This window comes from Ambystoma mexicanum, chromosome 3q (assembly GCF_040938575.1).
Source record: "Ambystoma mexicanum isolate Mex_15411 chromosome 3q, UKY_AmexF1_1, whole genome shotgun sequence".
NCBI classification, from domain to species: domain Eukaryota; kingdom Metazoa; phylum Chordata; class Amphibia; order Caudata; family Ambystomatidae; genus Ambystoma; species Ambystoma mexicanum.
In genome coordinates, this window is record NC_090926.1 from 967,752,798 (window position 1) to 967,770,620 (window position 17,823).

At 44.1% G+C, this 17,823-nt stretch overlaps 1 protein-coding gene across 7 annotated transcripts in view; it reads right to left on the reverse strand.

Moving 5' to 3' along the window:
• The window catches only part of SDK2 (sidekick cell adhesion molecule 2), a 1,531,827-nt gene that overhangs the window by 203,185 nt on the left and 1,310,819 nt on the right, over positions 1-17,823 (reverse strand). For all 7 annotated transcript variants that reach the window (XM_069655112.1, XM_069655110.1, XM_069655117.1 and 4 more), the window contains exons 21-24: positions 10,004-10,195; positions 7,461-7,582; positions 4,570-4,679; positions 3,186-3,336 (exon numbers count right to left, since the gene is read on the reverse strand). In XM_069655112.1, the coding sequence (XP_069511213.1) occupies positions 3,186-3,336; positions 4,570-4,679; positions 7,461-7,582; positions 10,004-10,195 (575 nt within the window). The remainder of the gene's footprint in view (positions 1-3,185; positions 3,337-4,569; positions 4,680-7,460; positions 7,583-10,003; positions 10,196-17,823) is intronic.

Genomic DNA, 17,823 nt, shown 5'->3' on the forward strand with positions numbered 1-17,823 from the left:
TGTAATATTGGATTTGTTTGGTTTTTCTTTCTATATGTCTGCATGACTGTATCTGTTACAGTGTGTCTCCGTTAGCGTCTGCATGCCTCTCTGAACTGCATAATATTGGATTTGTTTAGTTTTTCTTTATATATGTCTGCATGACTGTATCTATTACAGTGTGTCTCCGTTAGCGTCTGCCTGCCTCTTTGAACTGCGTAATATTGGATTTGTTTGGTTTTTCTTTCTATACGTCTGCATGACTGTATCAGTGTGTCTCTGTTAGTGCCTGCAAGCCTCTCTGAACTGTGTAATATTGGATTTGTTTGGTTTTTCTTTCCATTTGTCTGCATGACTGTATCTATTACAGTGTGTCTCCGTTAGCGTCTGGCTGCCTCTCTGAACAGCGTAATATTGGATTTGTTTGGTTTTTCTTTCTATACGTCTGCATGACTGTATCAGTGTGTCTCCGTTAGCGCCTGCAAGCCTCTCTGAACTGTGCAATATTGGATTTGTTTGGTTTTTCTTTCTATATGTCTGCAGGCCTGTATCTATTACAGTGTGTCTCCGTTAGCGTCTGGCTGCCTCTCTGAACTGCGTAATATTGGATTTGTTTAGTTTTTCTTTATATATGTCTGCATTACTGTATCTATTACAGTGTGTCTCCGTTAGCGTCTGGCTGCCTCTCTGAACTGCGTAATATTGGATTTGTTTGGTTTTTCTTTCTATACGTCTGCATGACTGTATCAGTGTGTCTCTGTTAGCGCCTGCAAGCCTCTCTGAACTGTGTAATATTGGATTTGTTTGGTTTTTCTTTCCATTTGTCTGCATGACTGTATCTATTACAGTGTGTCTCCGTTAGCGTCTGCCTGCCTCTCTGAACTGTGTAATATTGGATTTGTTTGGTTTTTCTTTCTATATGTCTGCATTACTGTATCTATTACAGTGTGTCTCCGTTAGCGTCTGCAAGCCTCTCTGAACTGCGTAATATTGGATTTGTTTAGTTTTTCTTTATATATGTCTGCATGACTGTATCTATTACAGTGTGTCTCCGTTAGCGTCTGGCTGCCTCTCTGAACTGTGTAATATTGGATTTGTTTGGTTTTTCTTTCTATATGTCTGCATGACTGTATCTGTTACAGTGTGTCTCCGTTAGCGTCTGCATGCCTCTCTGAACTGTGAATATTGGATTTGTTTGGTTTTTCTTTCTATATGTCTGCATGACTGTATCTGTTACAGTGTGTCTCTGTTAGCGTCTGCCTGCCTCTCTGAACTGTGTAATATTGGATTTGTTTGGTTTTTCTTTCTATATGTCTGCATGACTGTATCTGTTCCAGTGTGTCTCCATTAGCGTCTGCCTGCCTCTCTGAACTGTGAATATTGGATTTGTTTGGTTTTTCTTTCTATATGTCTGCATGACTGTATCTGTTACAGTGTGTCTCCGTTAGCGTCTGCATGCCTCTCTGAACTGTGCAATATTGGATTTGTTTGGTTTTTCTTTCTATATGTCTGCATGACTGTATCTATTACAGTGTGTCTCCGTTAGCGTCTGCCTGCCTCTCTGAACTGCGTAATATTGGATTTGTTTCGTTTTTCTTTATATATGTCTGCATGACTGTATCTATTACAGTGTGTCTCCGTTAGCGTCTGGCTGCCTCTCTGAACTGCGTAATATTGGATTTGTTTGGTTTTTCTTTCTATACGTCTGCATGACTTTATCAGTGTGTCTCCGTTTGTGCCTGCAAGCCTCTCTGAACTGTGTAATATTGGATTTGTTTGGTTTTTCTTTCTATATGTCTGCATGACTGTATCTGTTACAGTGTGTCTTCGTTAGCGTCTGCATGCCTCTCTGAACTGCATAATATTGGATTTGTTTAGTTTTTCTTTATATATGTCTGCATGACTGTATCTATTACAGTGTGTCTCCGTTAGCGTCTGCCTGCCTCTTTGAACTGCGTAATATTGGATTTGTTTGGTTTTTCTTTCTATACGTCTGCATGACTGTATCAGTGTGTCTCTGTTAGCGCCTGCAAGCCTCTCTGAACTGTGTAATATTGGATTTGTTTGGTTTTTCTTTCCATTTGTCTGAATGACTGTATCTATTACAGTGTGTCTCCGTTAGCGTCTGGCTGCCTCTCTGAACTGCGTAATATTGGATTTGTTTGGTTTTTCTTTCTATATGTCTGCATGACTGTATCAGTGTGTCTCCGTTAGCGCCTGCAAGCCTCTCTGAACTGTGCAATATTGGATTTGTTTGGTTTTTCTTTCTATATGTCTGCAGGCCTGTATCTATTACAGTGTGTCTCCGTTAGCGTCTGGCTGCCTCTCTGAACTGCGTAATATTGGATTTGTTTAGTTTTTCTTTATATATGTCTGCATGACTGTATCTATTACAGTGTGTCTCCGTTAGCGTCTGGCTGCCTCTCTGAACTGCGTAATATTGGATTTGTTTGGTTTTTCTTTCTATATGTCTGCATGACTGTATCAGTGTGTCTCTGTTAGCGCCTGCAAGCCTCTCTGAACTGTGTAATATTGGATTTGTTTGGTTTTTCTTTCCATTTGTCTGCATGACTGTATCTATTACAGTGTGTCTCCGTTAGCGTCTGCCTGCCTCTCTGAACTGTGTAATATTGGGTTTGTTTGGTTTTTCTTTCTATATGTCTGCATGACTGTATCAGTGTGTCTCCGTTAGCGCCTGCAAGCCTCTCTGAACTGTGCAATATTGGATTTGTTTGGTTTTTCTTTCTATATGTCTGCAGGCCTGTATCTATTACAGTGTGTCTCCGTTAGCGTCTGGCTGCCTCTCTGAACTGCGTAATATTGGATTTGTTTAGTTTTTCTTTATATATGTCTGCATGACTGTATCTATTACAGTGTGTCTCCGTTAGCGTCTGGCTGCCTCTCTGAACTGCGTAATATTGGATTTGTTTGGTTTTTCTTTCTATATGTCTGCATGACTGTATCAGTGTGTCTCTGTTAGCGCCTGCAAGCCTCTCTGAACTGTGTAATATTGGATTTGTTTGGTTTTTCTTTCCATTTGTCTGCATTACTGTATCTATTACAGTGTGTCTCCGTTAGCGTCTGCAAGCCTCTCTGAACTGTGTAATATTGGATTTGTTTAGGATGCCTGGTAGGAGGTGTGTCTTTCGGGTGCACTCCCTTTCCTTCTTACCCTCAATGACCCCGGGATGGTTGCAGGTACTTACCACCCAGCGCAGCCACAGGCTGGTCTCGCTGGCAGTGCGCAGGGTCACGTTGGTGGGTGACATATCCGGAGGGGCCTGTAGTGTCTGAATCCTCCTCGAGGGCTGACTTGGGGGGCTGCTGCCTACAATGTTCACCTGCCGCATGCGGAAGCTTTGGGGGAAGGGATCAAATTTAGAGAAAGAGTAACTACATGTGATGGTAGAGTAGAAATAAGAAAACCAAAGCCAGCAGAATAGACGCAACTATTACACAGCACCACAACATTCCTTGGATTATCACACAACTCCATTCTTTCTTCCCTCTACCTTTTTTCCACTTCTCATTAGAGCACGTTTTCTTCTCTTTGACATTCAGAAAGTGTGGAACTCAGGCTCCAATCACAAGCCTGGATTCTATGCCACTCCTTTATCTTCTCATAGCTTCCAGCTCTTTAGACAATAAACAAGCTTAGAATGGAGGCGCTAACTGCCTGCAAAGGCTGCATTTCAAGTTGGCTTTTGTGATGTGTACACACTGGATAATTAGTGAAGGAGATGTGGACATGCTATGTTGAAGAAAGCCCCAGCGGAAGGTTCCCTTTCCCCCCTCCTGAACAAGCTCTAATAACATTATAGCCCTTACCATTGGGCTCTATCATGGGGTAGTGAACTTTGTCCCTCATTAGAAGCCCTTGCCTTCATCTTGTAACCACTCAATTGGTTGGCAGCCACCTATCATACAAGACAGGCCTCTGGTTGGGCCTTAATACTTCATTAACATCGGATTCTTTCCATCTATTCCCTGGCTTCTGCTCTTGTTCCTTTTTCCTGACTGCTTCTCATTTCTCTTTTCTTTTTTCTTCCATCTCACTCTGTAGTTCTATTCTCTCTCCTCCCAAGAAGCCCCTTTCATCCCAAACGTTACACTCAGATGCCATAAGAGCCCTCTGATCAACGCAATATTGAATATGCAACTACTGCTCTGTGTGAAATCTGTGATGTCATATAGCTCCAGAGCCTGTAGGAGATTCGGTGGAGAACTCCTGCGGGGCGGTAGCAACATAGACTCTCGGGCCACACCCCAGAGTCACTGCCCCTAACTAGGCCCTGGGAAAATGGTGTCTGCTGCAATCTAGCCGAGGAGGTTTCCACACCGCATTAGACACAATGCAGCAGGTTACGTTCAAGATGGCTTCACACGTGGTCTTTGCTTACTTCCTGGTGTTTTGACTGCACCGTTTTATTTTAGAAAAATGATTAATGTCTAATGTCCGCAAACCTTTCCCTTTCAGTGGGAGGGGTGTTCTTAGGACTGACACTACACCACCCAAACACATTTTGGTTCACTCATGTATACGTACTCTACCAAAGCAGACGAGAACCCCGTTCACTTGAGTTCCCTCACCTGTAGTAAGTGTACGGGTTCAGGTCGGGTACCTCCATCGACCGAGCGTCGGGTTCATTGACCAGTTGATGAACCAGGACCCATGCTTCACTTTCACCCGTCATCCCAACCTGAAAGTGAACAGAGAAAGAGGAAAGAGCTGAACATCAGCCATTAGAAACTGAAGGACTAGAGAGGGTTCCTCTCTGAGGGAAGATGGAGGTGTGCCGGGGAGTGTTGCCAAGCTGCTGCCCTTGCCATTAGGCAAATAAGATTGCAACCAGTAACAGTAGCCACAGCACTATGCCTTTCATTCTGTCGGTGATCCCACAACACAATCAGCATTTCTTAATTGTACAGATGCCCATGGGACGGCTACCCAGCCAATGGAAGAATTCATGTGCTGGACAAAGACAGATGCTTAAACATTATAAAAATGGTGTATCTTCTTATGACAAGCACAGGTGTGGCTTTCTTTCCCGTTCATTCATCCTGTTTGGTATTTCGTGAGATTTCCTAGCTTGCCAATAAAAACAGGGCTAGACTCACATAGGGGTCACCTGCTGTAACAAAAGCAGGACTTAGTGCAAACTAGGGGTTCAATTTCTCTACCTTATTTGTATTGCTTTGGTGGATCAGTGTTATTACTCAGAATAGACTTACCGGGTCACATGAAAAACGATTTGTTTTTAGTATGGGGAAACAGTTTATAATTACCCTTACAGAAATAATGCATCACACAGTAATTAGCCATGCCCAGCCTTCTTAATTTCATAGGATACTTTATATATTGTCTGCAGGCCAGAATAAAAACACACACAAGAATGCACAATATTCAATCATTGTACATTGAAATTGACTGAGAACAAAGATATGCACTCTCATCTATTGGCACATGCTGGTTTCACAATCTGACAAATATGATGCAATACACTTATGAAAGTAGCAGTTTTAGGAGATTTTCTGATTCTCTCACCCCAGGCAAAATGTCCCTTTGTCTGCCCAGAGAATGATTGAAGCTCTCTGCCCCTGCTCTAAACTTGTCAGAAGACACTGTGCAAACAACCTTAAGGAATAACTGATTGCTCTTAGTTCTGAGAGCGGTAACTTCTTTGTTTAATTATTATTTTTGGCAACTAAGCTCGTATAGAGAAATGCACTTCACTTCATCAAATGGAGAACAAATGGACTTCCCTGATGCCAGATATGATTTTCTTTTCCCATACACAAAACATACGGCAGCTATATACTATCGCACACAAACACAATGAAATGTCCTCACTTGGTACTGGTATGCTTACCCAAATATGTCCAAAAGGACCTTTCTTGCAATGCCGGCAAGAGTTGCCTCTCCGTGCTTTGGGCTGCTTGGCTGTCTCTATTCGAACATACCCTCCTTCTGCAGGAAAGGCCTCTTTACTATGGTCAACCCTGGTCTGTCGACCTCCCCGTTCTGCAGCCCAAAAGCCAAAACACCAGCCAGCCAGTTCCTTTTTCTCTCTGTGTCTTTTTTTCAAACCTCCTCTTTCTCCAGCCCAATTCATGTATATTCTCCTACACAAAGTGTAAAATCTGCCTACCCCTGACTATGATGTCATCTGCCTATCAGCCACCCCCCCCCCTGAATGTTTAAACCTCCTGGAAAGTTCAAGTGCTACCACGTGTTTCAGCCTTGTTCTATTCTACTGGCACATTTCAGCAGAATATTACCTCAGTGAATGACGGAATTAATGAGTTTCATTATTCTATCTTCCTGCACTAGACAATGGGCCTACTTGGAACAAGATGACTTTTCACACTCCTTAGCTCACGTCTCCATCGCAAAAGCAGCTTTATTTCTTGCATTCGCTCTCTGCCGACCCATTTCTACCCCACCAGTTTGCATTAGTAGGTTACATGTTAAAATGTGTAATTAGTAGGAAATAGGGGTTCAGGAGATTTTAGTTGCTACACCACCTACACATGTGCACTACCATTGCAATCTACTGCAGCCTGCCACTATTGTATTACTTCAAATCATCTTTTAAGATTTTTCAGTCCAACAACATTGCCAACATGCTACCCAAGCACAGACACCACATGAACATCTTTAATGCCCCTGTATCTTCTGCACCCTGCCCCCTCTCCAGATCCAAGGAGAACAGCAAAATTCATGGCATCAGAAGAACCAAACTCCAATCAACGGTACAGGTATCCACACACATTTTTATAAAGTACTATGGTAACGTATGCCATCTTTCTGCGGAAATTACATGAAAGCTAGACTCCTGGGCTTATTTATTTCTTAAACACAATAGCAGCCATGTTGAACAGCGTGGGCCTTGCGCTAGGAGAGAAAAAACATCTGTAAAATTATGTTAGCACGGTTTTTACTAGATGTGTGAGGTGGAGTGAGGCACAGATTGTAAATGTCGATTTCGACGCCCCTTTCTGCATTGCCTCCCAAATCCATTAGCCTTTCAGCCTGCATGCAAATTTGGCATGGGCAGAGATGCAGTGGAGTCCAATGGAATCGGTATGGTTTTTGCAAAAGGCAAGTGGATTCAATATTCCTCTGTATAAATGTTGTCTGCCATGCACAGACAGCTTGGTGACATTTGAAATTCCTTTTGGTAATGGATGCAAAGTCTACGTTATCATTAAACGCGTTACCCAAAAAATTAAAGGCGCATTGCAGAGACTCCTGGCATGTTGGTGCAAATGTACGCGGTCCCCTCCATAATATTTATGCACTCATCCAAAATGATCCCCACTGTGTTTTTCAGAGTCACTTTCTGACACAAATCATCAAAAAATCTAAAAAAAATGTATAAGGACCTTGCAATACCATCCTAATTTTGATCGAAAGCTCTCAAAGTAGGACCAACAATGGCTATCAGATAGTGGCATCCAGACACATTTGGCCATCTTACCTCTGCCTCCACCTGCCACCTTGAAATGGACGTCTTTCCATCATAGCCAGGGCGGAACTGCAGTGTCACAGACCGGGGACCAATGTTGGTGATTCCGAGGTTCGTCGGGGCCCCAGGGAGCTCTAGGATAAGCAGAGGGGAGAATCTCAGTAGGTATGTGTGGGTGGTCAGGGTGCATCCAGCTCTTTGAACTTTCAGCTGCCCTCTTGGTGTCACTGTATAACGATTACATCATGCGGGCCGAGAGGGGGCGAGTAAGGTGCTTTTCTGCTACAAAGTAAGATGGCTGCCTGCTTAAGAAATTGCATTTTCCCAGTTTACTCACAACAATGTTTTTCTTCAGACCTAAAGTTGATATTTCTTCTCATTCCATCGTCCTTCTTTATTCAAATGAGAATAAGGGATGTCTATGATCCAACTTTGTTTTAAGGGTGTTTCACATTTAATGAATAAAAAAAAAATGTAATCCAGACTTTGAAAGTACTTACATTTTCAAATGTATACGTAAACAGCAACACACGACCAATGATCACATATAATTGAAATGAGGCTGTCCTTGGAATGGTTTTGCCACAGACATGATAAGCATCATTCAGTGTCGGTTTTGACTTATCTTCCTATTGCTGGCAGTGGGGTTATTTGAGGCTCCAAAAGGTCAGATTACGTGAAGCTTTCGATCATGTGAAGGTCTCTTGTGGAAGACCCAATGAAGAAAACACTCCTTGGCTATAGGACAAGGCTTAGCGAGGACACCCTTTGGGATCTAGGGAACGGCCTAGGGTGATTTCCACCTGCAAACTATGGAAAGGCCTAAGGAGAACTCCCCCAAGAAACTATGGAAAGGCTTAGGGAGGACTCCCCCTGGCATCTAGAACAAGTCCCAGGGAGAACTGCCCCTTTGATCTAGGGCAAGGCCTACAGAGAACTCCCCCTGGGACCCAGGGAGAACTGCACAGGAGTTCTAGGGCAAGCCCTAGGGCGCACTCACCATGGGATGTAAGGCAAGTCTGAGGGAGAACTTTGCCTCAGATTCAGGGCAAGTCCTAGGAAGAAATGTTGTAGGACTAAGTAGATCCCTAGCAGGTTGTTGGTAGCAACCTGAAATCCACCCTGGTGTAGTGAATCAAGGGTTACCATGGTTGAGGAAGGAGGGCAGCACCAGAACGATGTCACATTGCCTTGTTTTGGTGATCAGCCGAGACGTTTGACGTGCTTCAATGGAGGCCAAACATTAGCAGTGATTCAGCCCAATAACTTCCTGAAGGACGGCTCTGTGGGCAGGACAGGACGGGCCCAAACATCCCTACTTCCTGGCGAGGTGCAACAGAACCGTGACTCATCTTTTCTAACTCACTCGTGCTGGAAATAACATCTTTCTTTCTTTTCCTAGCATAGTCTGGCTTCACACTAGAAATAGAAAAATTCTGTTTCTAGCACAAGAACTGGCTTTTTTGTTAACAAGTAATATATATTTGGTTTTAACATTTTTCCAAGGAAAGTAGTCTAAGCTTTTAATATCTGTGAAAATTGTTTGAAATTTAATAGCAAATAATGTCAAGTTAAAAGAAAAAAAATCTATAAAACTCTTATAGCACTATAAGACGCATCCTCAAAGTTATTAATAAAGGAAGCCATAGGGCTGTTTAAAAACATGTGTATCAATTGATATACCCTATACATTCATTTATACGATGCTAAAATAGGTTCTTAGCTATTAAACAAGTGTTAATACCCAAACTTTCAAAACTGCTGATAACTTGCTGTCGGAAAACATTCCATGGAAAATAGTGCTTTTGACCTTGTGTGGGAAATGTTTGGTGGGAAATGTCCTCCACCTTTGCAGGCAGCTTTCAATATTTAGCAAATATCAAAATGGTTTGTTGGGTTCTGCAACCTGTCACTCTCCAGATGTTTTGAACTACAGCTCACACCGTCTCTCGCCATTGAATTAGGTGGCTATGGCTGATGGGACTTGTAGGCCAAAAACATCTGGAGAGCCAAAGGGTGGAGAACTGCTGGTTTTGTGTCAGAAAGGCGACCCTCTCCCCTCTGCCTCCTCAGGAGTTCCCCAAGAGCTTTTCTTCCTGCACAACACCCTCCAGGCTCCCGGCACATCCTTCAGGGATGAACTGCCGGCGACTTAATGACATGGGTTGAAAGTCACGTGCATGCCTCACTTTGTGCCATCGCTCGCAGGCATTGAAGGTGGACTCCTTGGGTATTTCGAATTTTCGTAACAGGACACTTCCTGAGGATTTCAATCCACACCAGCAGGGTTTAATTTGTGGTGGTTCCCCCATTCAGAAATATGGCCACCCCACAAGCGAAAAGAAAAATTATTATGGAGTGTATTAAAATGCTACAAATAAACAAAAATATGTTCCATAAATTCAAATAGGTGCCCGTTCGAACGCAAGGTTTTTTTGTGGCGACTTGGAGGTCAACCTCACCTCCAGCATTACCCAGCATAATCCATCCACCCCCCTCCAGACAGATTCTCCAGACTCCCTCAATGAGGCCAAAGCTACTGTTGAGTCAGGTACCTGGCGGGACCCCCGAGGAGATGGTGGAGGAGGACACGAGGCCCTGTCCCTTGGCGGTCATGGCCGCCACCTCGATTGTATAGGTGGTGAGGGCAGTCAGGCCCGTGACCCGATACTCCAGGGTGACGTTCGGCAAATAGTGCGTCACCCTCGTATTGGTGCGGTTGAACTCCTCCCAGGAAATCCGGTACCCTAAAAGGCAAAGAGAGCAGGGCACAGGATTACATTCATGTCCCCGTCAACACGGGAGGTTTGAGGGGGGGGGTTGATCCCCTCATTCTCATCATGCTCGTGCTCTTTCTTCACTGGACATATTCATCTTTAAAACACAGAAGGTACCACCTAAGGTTTCTCTCAGACATGCGCAGCAGGTGCAGTGTGGACCACTCTAGTGCAAGCTTCCTTCACACACACCACAAGGACAGCACAGGCAGCTGCAGAGCAAGCTTCTCTCATGCAGAAATCACGGTGGAATTGGGCCGGATTTCCCTTGTATTTGGAATCCAGCAAACATTGTCTTCAGGAATTCTGAATCCAAGGAAGCAAAAAGCCGCAGGACCTTGCCTGGGCCACAGTACTGCACTGCACCCCCAGTGAGCAACGGTTCTCAGCGGTCAGAGGCATTCCGAGCTTGCAGGCACTTGCCACCCACCACCTGGTCTTTGTTAACGCTAGAAGGCTGAGTGAATGCCTAGCATTAAGATTGATTGGCCAATGGTCGGTGAAGAAAAATGGGAGGGATGGATAAAGCCACATCCTGAGTGACACAATGACTACAATCAGGTGCATCTTCTTTCACTGTAATTCTTTTTACAAGCAATTTTTGTTAGGCGTATATTATGTTAGGCTGGTAATTTTAGGCTTTCATTCAGAACGTGGGAAATAAAGCTAGAATCCTCCATTTTGCTCACCTGTATTGTCCGGTTAGTTTATTATTCCAGTCTTTCTCCAGTGTTATTTTAGTCCCGTGTTTTTCACCCTTTGCACACGTCTGCCACTTGCCTGCCATGATTCCAGCCCTAGCCCCTGGCTCCCCTACCCGCACACACCTGTGGAAATCCAGAGTATTTCTTCCATTTCTAGATCTGTGCACAGAAGTGGTGCCCACCTCCATCACTCACACTAATCAGTTGCGGAGCTGCAGTAGCAGCTCAGCGTTTCATCACACCGAGGAAATGCATGGCATGGGCAGCAGCACTGCAAAGCGTCACTGCCAGCTTCAATAAGCAGCAGCCAGGGGTGGACTGCCCTATAGGGAACTCTGGAGATTTCCCAGTAGGACTCTGCACCCTGGGCCTCTTTTGTGTGGTATTTCCAAATGTTCCCATAGGGAAAGGGCTGGGCTTGCTGAAAATGTGTAATATGGTGTCACTTTAAACATTATTTCCAGGGCTTCTTTTGGTTCCCAGTGCGCACCTGGCAGCAGCCGAGCATTATTCCTTCAATCGCAGACACCATGCATCCAGAAGCAGTGTAAGATTACAACAGTCACAGAACAGGTCCACACTTTTTATCATGAACACAGAAAAAGTACACTAAAGCAGCTATTCTTAACACATGTAGCTGGCACAGCACAGGCAGAACACAATGCAATCCACTTACGCACAGAGAACAGAAGACAAACACAGCACCAGCAGCACATTCTTCTATCACACACAGAAAGTACAGCACAGACAGAAACAGCAAAAAGTTTCTATGATACAGAAAACAGTTACAGCACAGACAGCAGTGCATGCTTCCACTCTGCACACAACAGGTACCAAACAGGCAACACAAGCCAAGCTTCTATCCTTCATTTGTCCGGAAGCCTCCAGGCACTCGGAACCAAACAGGGACCAGTTTTCAAACCATGAGAGGTCTGAGAATGGATCGCATCGCTCCTTGCAGGCGACAATGCCAAATCAACCATACATGAACAGGTGCACTATCCTCTGCCGTGCCCCCGTGGTGTGTGGCATGTTTAACTGTGTTTGTAATGCTTACAGCATAAACCTAGCTTGAGAGCAGTGAGTGCTTTACAATTGGAGGGTTTAATGCACATGTTTGCATCTGATTGAACCAGTGCCTATCACAGTGTGAGCACGCCCCACAGCTGCCAACATATCCAGGGCCGACCTTAGGGCAAGCCATTAGCCCCCCACCATGCCAGCTGGGGGAGTATTTTAAGGTCTCCTCTGAGTTGGCGTGGTTGGAAAAGGCATGGCAGGCGCACTATTGAAATTAAATGTGCCCCGTTCTCTGGAGCGCGTTGTATTTAATAACAATAGGGTGCTGATGCTTTTTATCAGCACCTATTGAAAGATGTGCTTCCCCGGGTGCACAACCAGGGTTCTGCAGGGGTGTCACATTTTTGTTTTGCTGCCCGGTGCACTGCTGCAACTAGGGGTGGCCCTGACCATATGAGGTGGTATAGTCCTCTAACTCTCTTGCCATTGAAACCTGATACAATTGTAGTCTTGTGTTTCTTTGGCTAGTGCTTTTAAAGATGCCCTGAATGCAGATGACACTGATGCCTGCATGTGCTCTACCATCTACCTCCACAGTGGTCATTGTCAAACTAGAAATTATATCGTGCCTCCTATTGCTATGAATATATGTATATTGGCCTACGCCAAGCTGCTAACAAGCTGCTTATAAACTACATGTGAATAAACTCGCATTGCAAGGTCCTGACCTTAAAAACCATGTAAACTGTCATTTTGGGTCAAGCCGCCATTTTAGGTCTTCTTGCTCTATAAAGTCACCATGTGAGCTAAAATGGTAGCCTATGTTATTCAGAACAGAACTCGATTGTCATGACCTCTGTACAGGCAATGTATAACTTGCCTGCAGGCCACTTGTTAGGGTCATGAGCTGAGACCTTGTCCTTCTGCTGACCTGTGTGCAATGGATTACCTGTATCACCGAAACTGATCTATAATTGAATGAGAACACCTGCTTAACTACTTTGTATAAACTAAGTCCCGCATTGTAATGTTAGGCCTAGAGCATACATTATTACCATTTCTTCTTGTTAATGTATAAACCTAAGATGAACTAGATTTGACCTGGCAAGGGACCCTAGAGCAGTAACTTATTTATGGAATGGTTAACCTGCAGAAAGGCTGGGCAACAGGCTGGAGAAATGTATAAAAGCATGACTGTTTCAATGAATATTTGCACTCACTGAGCACACCGAACCACGCCGGAGTTCGCTGTGTTGTACTGAGGGTCGATAGCTATCTGAATTTTGTTCTGTTCTTTTGTATTTGGTGTGTTTCCTTTTTGGTTACCCTGCCTCATATTATTTCCTTGTTTTCACAGTTGGCGCCCGGAATAGGGACCCTCAAGATTGATGCCGGATTATTGAAGGTTGACGCACGCTATCGGACCGGGATCGGACGGTGTGACATAACGGGCCCGACTGAACGAGCCGCGACACCTCAACAGCGCTGCACGATCCGTTCCCTGGACGATAGCCGTGTGGTCTGAGACGGCATCTTGACGAGGGTCAATTTTTTGAGGCGGGCAGATTTGCCGAAATCACCATACACAAGGTAAAATTCGTTAGGTAAGTCCTTTGTTAACCGATCAGTCCTCCTTAGGTTTGGTCAGGTGAGTCGTTACCCGACTCTTAATTCAACCCTGACAATTTGAATTTGGCGCATTGTATCTGCAGACACAATTATTGACCAGTTAACACCGAGTATTTGAGAAATGCCTGGGAAATTGTCTAGCTGCTTTAGGGCATTATTCCGCAGCGATAGACAATCTTTGGAATTTAGCTGTCCGGCACCACAGGAGGGGTCGCCGGCATGTACTATGTACTGTAAGCATGGCATTGGAAGTGTAGTATTTAATAAAATTTGGCACAGACAAACCAGACATGTCTCCGAACTTCAGTGGCCAGTCAATGGTATTTTGAGATCCCTCGTATTGAATATTTAGAGTCAGTATTGTTAAAAAAGAAGGCCATACCTGCAGCATTTGATGTTTTCAAAATTGGAAAAGAGAAGCGTTGCAGCAGCTTAAAAGTAGGGAAAAACATGTGCGCCGTCATAAAACAAATGCTGAAAAGGCGTTGTTATATGATCAGGACAAACAGTCTGAGTCGGTTAGGAATATGGACAGGGCTTTCTCACTCGGTATTCAGAAAATCTATCCTTCTAAAGATCTTCATGTTTCTGATGAGTTTATCGACAAATTGTTAAATGAACGAAGGCCTGGTGCCTCTGCACCACCTCTGTATGTTCCTCTTCCTCCTGCTGTACCTCTTCCTGCTGTTATTCCTGCTCTTCCTGCTCAACCTGTTGCTCCTATTCCTCCGGTTGTTGTTCCTCCACCTGCTCCTCTGCCTCTTCCCATTGCACCAGTAATAGTACCTCCATTGAATTTGCCTGCACCCTCACTCCCAAGTAGTTCTGTACCGCTTGTAGTTGATCGGGGTGCGGGGTCGAGGATTGTTACTCGTAATACTGTTCCTACAGAAAAGAAACAGGATTTGTTTGCATGGGCTAAGCATTGCATGGAGAGAGATGATCGAGCTAATGTTCTTGTCACACTTTCTAATATGGATAATTTTCCTGAGAAAAATGTTTTCATTGAAGGTTTAGGGATTCATTTATGTGTAATGTGTGGTAAATTAAATAATGCAGACCTCCCACAAGGATTGAGGGACCTGAATACTTTAGCGTTTTCAAGAGACACTGTGGAGAAGGTACATGAGGATGTTGAGAGGATATTTGAGTATAGAGAGGAGTTGGAAAGGTTACGGAATGAGGATGACGAAGAAGAAAATATGTATGTACAGAAACGATTTCTTCCGTGTCGTAAATCGACATCTGAGGAGGCGCGAATTTCTACAAAAGATGCGATTAGATGGATTTCAGACATATCGATAACTCCATTTGAGGTATATGACACATACAGTCAATATACGCTAGAAATGCAGAGGAAAGTGACACAGGTAATGGTAGAGTACCTGCAGGATGAATGTTTAAAGAGAAAGGTTAGTTGTCCCACAGAGTTATTGAGCTTTTATAAGAGAGCTTTTTCACTTGACACTTCTTCAACTGCTTTAGCGCTCGACTTAGCTCTGTTGCTTAGTAAGCGTTCGGAGTTGCCTACATCTCAGTTGCCTATGAGAGAGGTTCCTCCGACATTTGTCCCAAAGGTTGAGATTCCTGCTAATGCTGCAGCAGGTACACCTGCTGTGGATATTCCTGCACATTATGTATCGCAGTTTGTTCACGTCCCGTTTTCAGGACAGGAAGTGAATACTATTAGACAAACTATTCCTGACATTAGGAAAAATCTGACAGGGTTCTATAAAGAGATAGAGTCCGTTTTGCAGTCCTCAGTGTTTACCCTAGGCGACATTGATTTGCTATTCTCTGTACTCCTGCCTGTAGATTTGTGGAAACAAATTAGAACTATAGACGATGTACCAGGATTGGGAGATACATGGGCTAACATAGTTAGGCTTGATGGGGAAAGGCCAGCTGGTGAGAGACCACCTCCGGTGATACTAACTTTGCCTGACAGAATCATTGCAAAACTGAAAACTATAATCCCCGAAAAGAGAATTATTTGGGACAAGCTTACGGCCTGTGTCCAAGGAAAATCTGAGGGTGCTACCGAGTTCTTGAATCGGTTCGAACAGGTATTCTCGGATTTCAGTGGACAAGACTTAGGCACAGAGTCTGGGAAAAGATTATTTGTGGACAAATTTGTACGTGGATTGCTGCCTGACATCCAGTCACAAATTGTGTCTTCTGAGAGCGCTTGGCAGGCGAAATCCCAATCAGAAGTACTGCACATGGCTCAGTACTACGAGAACCGTGTCAATAATGAAAAAGATAGAGTCGAGAAGAGAAAAGGCGATTTGAAGACTAAAGTATTGTTACAGCAAATTGTTAGAGGCCCCAGAGGGGGTAGTTCGCAGATTAGAGGTCAGTATGTTGCACAAAGGAATGTGCCCTTGGGTCCCGTGAATATTAACCAGTGTGCCTATTGTCGCCAGGAGGGTCATTGGCGTGCACAATGCCCCGTCCTTCGACAGAGGTCGAATAACACATTTGGAAATATGGGTAGCCGATCCAGAGGTCGCCCGGGTGTCGGGGGCCCCGGTAGAAGCCAGTTTTCGCAGGATCCCCAACAACCTTTTTCACAGGATAATCAGACTTCGAGTGTGGATACTAGAAACATATTTGATCATCCTTCTGCTGCATATCTATCTGAAGAGCTTCCTTTTGATGATATTTTGTTTTGTTAGGATTGCCCGAAGCAGGGTTTGGAACCTACACCTATTCCCGTTAATCAGAAAGGGCCCTACGTTGAAATGGTAGTGGGAAATAGGAAACATCAATTTTTGATAGACACTGGAGCACAGAAGTGCTCCATTGATCATTCTCGGGTTCCAAACATTCCACTGTCAGGGCAAACCAATGTTTCTGTAGGGTTTTCTGGCACACCAGTTGTTTGTCTGGTTTCTTCACCGGTACCTATTTCTTTAGGTCCCTTTACGGACCACTGTCCATTTCTCTTGACTTCGAATTGTGGAGAGAATTTGCTGGGGTTGAATCTGTTGAAGGAATTAAATGCGGTAATTCATTGTTCTTCTGATGGAGTGCGTTTGACGATTTCACCACAGCAATGTTCTGTTTCGCAATTCTTGACTAGACCTTTGCCGCCAGAATTCAGTAATGTACCAGAGTGTTTGTGGGCAGTTGATGACAATGATGTTGGTGTTTTGCAGATTGAGCCTGTTAAAATAGTTTTGAAACATGGAATTAAGCTGCCCCGTATTCCACAGTATAAGATCTCAGTTGAAGGCGAGCAAGCTTTGAAGAGCATTGTTTACAATTTTGTGCATCGTGGGGTGATTGAGGAGATTGCAGGAGGTTTGTGCAATAGTCCGATTTTACCCGTGTACAAAAAAGGTGATAATGCAATTCCATTTCGTTTTATAATTGATTTACGTGCCATTAATAAAGTCGTCGCTCCGCAATTTCCAATTGTGCCTGATGTGACGACAATATTAACCATGATTCCAGCTACGGCTACTCACTTCAGTGTTGTGGACCTAAAGAATGCTTTCTTCAGTATTCCTATACATAAGGATAGTAGATACTTGTTCGCGTTCACCTTAGGGGGACGCTCATTCACATTTACTCGTGCACCTCAAGGTTATACTGAGAGTCCTAGTATTTATAGTAGGGCTTTGAAAGAGCAGCTTGATACCCTTGGATTGCCCCCTACTTGTACGTTGCTTCAATATGTTGATGATTTGCTTTTAGCCGCTGACTCTGAGAGCTCTTGTAAAGAGGGCACTGTGTTGTTGCTCATCCATCTAGCTAAGCATGGTCACAAAGCTTCGCTTAAAAAGTTTCAATATTGTTGCCAGGAGGTCGCCTATTTAGGCTATCTCCTGTCAAAGGAGGGAAGAAGATTGACACCTGAAAGAATAAAACACATTTCTGGCATGTCTGTCCCAAATACACAAAAGGAAGTTAGAGCCTTGATAGGTATGGCTTCTTACTGTAGGTTATGGATCCCAAACTTCTCACTAGTGATAAAACCGATGTTGGCCTTGACGAAGAAGGGTATTTCTTCTCCATTGCCATGGAATACAGAGCATCAACATTCATTCGAGTTGCTCAAGACTGCATTATGTGCGGCGCCAGTTTTGGGCACCCTGAACTATGAGAAGGCCTTTGTGTTGTTTGTGCATGAATGTGATGGATGTGCTTTGGCTGTCTTAACGCAGGAACATGGAGGGAAGAATAGGCCATGCGGTTACTACTCTTCCGCCCTTGATCCTGTTGCATGCACTTTGCCAA